The sequence below is a fragment of the Grammomys surdaster genome, unplaced genomic scaffold (genome assembly GCF_004785775.1).
Source record: "Grammomys surdaster isolate TR1022 unplaced genomic scaffold, NIH_TR_1.0 125940, whole genome shotgun sequence".
Lineage (NCBI taxonomy): Eukaryota > Metazoa > Chordata > Mammalia > Rodentia > Muridae > Grammomys > Grammomys surdaster.
The window spans coordinates 538881-544695 of NW_021620762.1; the positions used below are offsets into that span (position 1 = coordinate 538881).

The 5815-nt window shown below is 55.2% G+C and overlaps 1 protein-coding gene across 1 annotated transcript in view; it reads left to right on the forward strand.

The window, feature by feature from the left end:
* The first annotated feature begins 1007 nt into the window (after positions 1-1007).
* The window catches only part of Timp2 (TIMP metallopeptidase inhibitor 2), a 48371-nt gene continuing 43563 nt past the window's right edge, over positions 1008-5815 (forward strand). The window contains exon 1 of the mRNA XM_028752801.1: positions 1008-1458. Coding sequence (XP_028608634.1) covers positions 1329-1458 — 130 coding nt within the window. The 5' untranslated portion in view covers positions 1008-1328. The remainder of the gene's footprint in view (positions 1459-5815) is intronic.

Consider the following 5815-nt stretch of genomic DNA (forward strand, 5'->3'; position numbering starts at 1 on the left):
CTCTCTCTCTCTCTCTCTCTCTCTCTCTCTCTCTCTCTCTCTCTCTCTCTGAGGTTCGATACAGTGTCTCCAAAGGTAGTCTAAGCTAGCCTAGAATTCAGCACATCCCAAAGCAACCTCAGATTGATTCCAGTTCAGGTGCGTGTATATTGCCTGGCTGCCAAGACAGGTGTCACTGTGCCTGGGTGCCATGACAGGTGTGTGTCACTGTGTCTGACTGCCGTTACTATTTGTGTCATTTCCCCCAATTTTTGTTTCTCTACCTTGCTGGCCAATATCTGAGGGCAGGGGTTCTCTGGCCAGCAGGTGGGGACTGGCCGTCCACGGCCACAATCCCTTTCAGCTCCCTAGTCTTTCCAAGAACACAGAAATGCTTTGGCCTAAGTCTATGGGCAAAGAGTGGGCACTCTGAGCAAAGGAGGCTCAGTAATGCTTACTGGCCCCTGGGCCCACTTCTTGATCCTTCTGCTGTTCCAAAATCTGGCCAGTTTTACTCTCTTTTGTCCGCCGCTGTAACTACACCCCACCCTGTCTTTAACAACTAGTCAAAGGCGCTGGAAATTCTAAGGCCTCCAAGCCCTTCCCTTTCCCCCATGGGAGGGGGCCATGGGGAGTGACACTGGCCCCAGAGGGTGCTTGGAATTTATCCTGTGGAAAGAAAAGTGAAGAAGACCTTGGGGTCAGGCCGGAAGAAAAAGTTGGGTCGGAGGTCTTGGGGATAGGGGTGAGGGGGGCGGCCTGGTGGCCTTTCAGGGACAAGGCCTGAGTTCCACCCAGAGTCGGGGGCCCATCAGGCATAACGCCTCGCACAGCTGGCCATTTCGGGGACCAGATGAGTGTGGGTGCCACCCCAGCGCGCAGTCAGGTACGCAGCGCGCGTGGCCCTGCTGTGCAGCGTGCCAGGTGGTGCGGGAAGCCCGCAGCCTGTGCCAGGCTGGGCACAACAAAAGCCGGGGTTCTGGGGAGGGCTGGGCGGCTCGGCGCGGGAGGAGGGCTGCTGGGAGCGCCCGGCCTGCACTGGCCGCCAGCCACCGAGAGGAGGAGCAGAGGATCCTCGGAGCGCAATAAAACGGCGGCTCGGCCCGAGCCCGCAGCAAACACAGCCATAGAAGGCAGCGGAGGAGCCGAGCCGGGCTGCGCTCGCTCGCCGCCCCCCAGCCTCTTTCTTCTCCGCCGGGTGCACTGTTCTACGCCGTCCCCTCGCCGCTTCGCCCCTTGACAAAGAGGACAGAAAGTTTGCGCGGGGGAGCGGGCCAGGTGAGGAGGGGCGTGCCCGGCACCCCAGCCCGCGCCCCAGCAGCCGGACCCAGGCCCCCAGCGCGCCCGCCATGGGCGCCGCGGCCCGCAGCCTCCGGCTGGCGCTCGGCCTCCTGATGCTGGCCACGCTGCTGCGCCCGGCCGACGCCTGCAGCTGCTCCCCGGTGCACCCGCAACAGGCGTTTTGTAATGCAGACGTAGGTAAGAGGCTGTACCCGGGTTCGCGCGGCCCACCTCCCTGCCAGTGCAGCGGGATGGGGGTCTCCCTCTGCGATCCTGCAACTGAACGCCCCAAGCGCACTTTCTCCCTCCCCCGTACACCCCCCTCCACCGTTCCTCTCTTCTCTTTCCTCCTCTGAGCTGGAAGATGCTTGGCGACCTCAAAATTCCACCGAAATTCCGCAGCGGCTCCGGCCCTAGGAAAGGGAGCCAGGGAAAGCTTGGGTGTTGGCAGGCCGCCTCCCTGGGATGCCAGCGCTGGGGGTGGGGGAGTGGGGGACACGCGGGGGTGCGGTGGCTAAAGGACTGGGAACCCCGGGAAGAAACTTCCACAGGTGAGGTGCTGGCTAGGTGAGGAGGGCTCCTCTGCAGCCATTTGGGAGTTTTGCTTAGCAGGGCAGAATGGAAGCCCCCTACGCAGATCCCATGAGCTCAGAGCGACAGAGGAAGGCTGCTGGAGTCTACTTCCCTGCTGCGTGTCCCCTACAAGGCCCCACTAACAGGACCAGGCAGGCTCCAGGAGCCTGAGTATTTGCTGCTGTTGACTATTATTATTATTGTTGTTGTTATTATTATTATTATTATTATTCAGAATGTACACACACAAATGGGGGTGGGTTGGGGGACAAGACGACTTGGTGACTATGGGGTCATGGGATTGTGTGGCTGCCTAGATTGTCTGGCATATATGTTACCCTTAGGACTCCTTAACCCAAAGGGTGGGTACTACTGAGCCAGGTAGGGGGAGCATATATAGTTATGTGGTCCTGGAAAAGCTGGCAGAAGTGGAAGGCTCCACTCAGAGTTGAGCCCCTGAAGGCCTCTTCTGCACTTTTCAGGTATTCAGCAGGTGAGGTGAGACTGTGGCTCTAGCCCGCCTTCCCTGTGGTTTGGCTTTTTCATCTCTTCTGAGTATCCTGTGCCCCTCTTCCACACAGACAGAAGCCACAGTTCTTCTGTTTCTCCGGGTGTCAGAAATGCCCTCTTGATGCCCTTTTCCCAAGGCTCCTAGCCCCACCCTGGTTAGCTCTTTGGAGGGTTTTAGCTGATCCTATCTGTGAAGCTACCTAACTCAGCCCACTTGGGCATAGGATAATGGTGCGTGGATGTGGAGAAGTTTGTAAACACAGTCTGGTGTGTGTGTGTGTAAATGAGATCCTTTGTGTAGTTTAGCTCCATGATGGTCAGCAAAATTTGAGATTGAGGAAGTGGCCCCCTCCAATGAGGGAATCCTTAGTGGTTTTTCTCCAGGGACATCCTTTGGGAGTAAAGGCACATTTGGGAATGTAAGGGCTTAAGACTACACAAGCACGTCTGACCAACAAGTTGTGGAGGACTTAGAGGAAAGCAGCATGCAGGCCTTGGGAGCCTGGTACACAGGGTGGGAAGGAGCTAGCTTGGGATACCCACACTGCTAGCTGCAGGTTGAGGGATGCTTAGAAAGACTCTTCTGTCTTTGCCCAGCCAAGGCAGTGCCAGGCTGGGAACTGCACTGGTCTGGTCTGGATCAGAGGTCTGAGGCTCTTGTCAATACCCAGAGGCCCATTTCTACTCATACACTGATCTCCTCTGCCTAGCTCGCCCAGCACTGGTGTCCAAAACATTGGATCTAAGTCACCATGAAGCCAAGACTTCGAACTCATCCCAGCACAGAGGCCATAGCAGAGCGTCCCCTGTGACAGAAGTTCACAAATGGGTGCCCCAAAGCAATGGACTGACTGTTTCGTGGTCCCGGGGTTCAGAAGTCTGAAATCCAGATGCTGGCAGGGGCTGGCATCTTTTTGGAGTCTGGCCCAGTTTGGAGCGGGGCACTGCTGGTACGCCTTAGTGTTCTTGGGGGGATGGTGGATGAACCTCTTTCACTTATTCTGGCCTTCATACAGCTATGCTCAATCCCCTCTTATAAGGACACCAGCCATTGGATTCAGTGTCTGCTTGAACCCATTTTGACTTGATGACATCAGCAGAGATTTCTAAATAGGGTTGTATTCATAGGTTCTGCCTGGTTGTTGATTTGTGGAAGGGGCACTATTGAACTCAGCACAGCCACAGTGTTCTGTCTTAGCCTCACTCACTCCTTCCAGGATTGACCAGTTTGGGCTAAAAAGGAGCCGAGACCCAGGGTAGGGAACAGCAGTGATCCCGCCATGTCAGCAGCAGCCTCCCAGGGTCTGTTCTCCTGGAAGTGGTACAGATTTGTGACTTGCTCAGCAGGACATCCTGGTGTGGCCAGGACGAGAAATGCCTGTTGCTCTCTCTTGGGTTAGACTTAGGCTGCTGTGGTTTTCCAAGGCACCTCAGATTTTGTATACCCAGAACCATGACCCGGGAGCCCAGAAAGGGCTCCATCAATGTTTAATAAAGGTTGGCGTTCCCTGTGGCTGTGGCCAGTATGCAGCTTTATTGACTGGCACAGCATCTGCCCAGAAATGGATTCCTGGGAAGGATCTCTCTGCCAATACAGGTCTGGAGCTGTAGTGGGTAAAGAGAATGTGACCCTGATAGAACGGACAAGAGATGGCCTGCCCCACTCTTGGAAGGCCCACGTCTCTGCATTTTCAGGTCAGGACAGACTGCAAACATGTGTCTGTGTCCTGGCACTGCTCAGGCACGCTGCTGGTCTGATTCTCTCACCTAATGGAGTCTTTCACCGCCTACTGCAAGCCTCGGGCAGTGCCATGTGGGAAAGCTGGAGTGACCAAATCCGCTGAGCTACTTGGCACACTCTAGCTACTTTGGTCACTCTCTGGCATCAGGGTATTCAGTAGAGAGTGGGAAAAAAAACAACAACAAATAAACAAAACCCCACCCCTTTTGCCCAGGAAATGAGACCTGGAGCCACAGTCAAGACCCAAAGGGCCAGGTACTGGATCCCAGGGTGATCAGGGTGAGGACATATGGGCTATCTATGGGGCCTGTTCAAATTTGTGTATGTGGTGCTGGAGACCATAGAGGTAGCAGTGGCCACTCCAGAAAGCATGCAGCACACACTCAGTAGTGAGTCTGTCTTTGTTTAGTGTAAAAAACAAAGCAAGGCACCACCAAGCCCTGTGAGCTTTGCGGGGCTTTGGTGGACAGTGGCACTATGGTTTCTCCTGCGCGGCAGGAGGTGCAGGCTCTGCCTGGTCCTCAGGCATGGAGTTTTCATCCTGGGCTTGTCTATTCCAATGGACAAGTCCAGTGTGGCTGGCTCTGCCTTACAGGAATGTGAGGGAGAGATGAGCCACTAGGGAGGGGAGACTCCCAACCAATGCAGGGCACAGTAGAGGTGGGTTTAAAGATGTTCAAGGTTAGGAGGCACACGTAGGCCCTTGCCAATTGTCAACAGATTGCCACTGGAGGGTGTAAAGAAAGGCAGACTTTGTGCAGCTCATGAAAAAAAAATGATTAATCTAAATGACAAATATGCCAAATTTAGGGGTAAGCGTGTAGCAACCTGGAATGGATTTGAAGGTTACAAAGATCCTGCTGGCCAATGATGAGGGGCCTGCCGGAACCCTTTGACTAGTGTTCGGATAGAAAGCTCCTGGGGAGGCTCTGGAATCTGAGCCTCCCAGGGTTGAGCAGCTCCCAGGGTTGGAGCTAGGGAAGAATGAGGTACCAATAAAGCGGGGGAAGTGGACCCTCCTACACCACATGCTGAGGTCAGTGCCAGCCTGGAACCTGCGCAGGCTTCTAAATCTCCTGGTGGGGTCAGTTCCCCAGGGAGTTCCCTGGGGCGCTGGCTTGGACAACCTTCCTTCACCTCACCTTCAGCTGGACCTCCATGTGGCTTGGAGGCTCTTCTTGGCAAGATGGCTCTTCAGATAGGAACTGGGATCTGGTAGGGGAACACTGATACCTGATGCCCAAGGCTGTGGGTAGGGTAGACCACTTGCAGTGGAACACACTTAAGACACGTGTTCCAGGCCCCCAGGAATCTCGAGGAATGAGAAAAAACAACAGCAAAGAAACAAAGGGAAGGAGGAAAGTTCAGGCAATGGAGGAGGGGTCATGCAGGAACACCCTCCCCCCTCAAACTGGGCTCAAATGCTTGCCCTGGATGCTCTCTCTGTCGCTAGTGTACGCACACATGTTACTGGCATGCACACACACTACGCTGAGACCAAGCATCCCAAGGCTAGGATGGTATTTCTCCATGGGGTGGAAGTAAGACATAGAGGACAGGCAGAATAGAGGACACACACTAGGAAAAAATGCCCCAGACATGGCTAAGTGCGCCTTGATGGCATCCAGAGTGAGCATCATTGATGGACGGGCTGGAGAGGAGAGGAGAGGAGAGGGGAGAGGAAAGGGGAGAGGAGGGGAGGGGAGGGGAGGGGAGGGGAGGGGAGGGGAG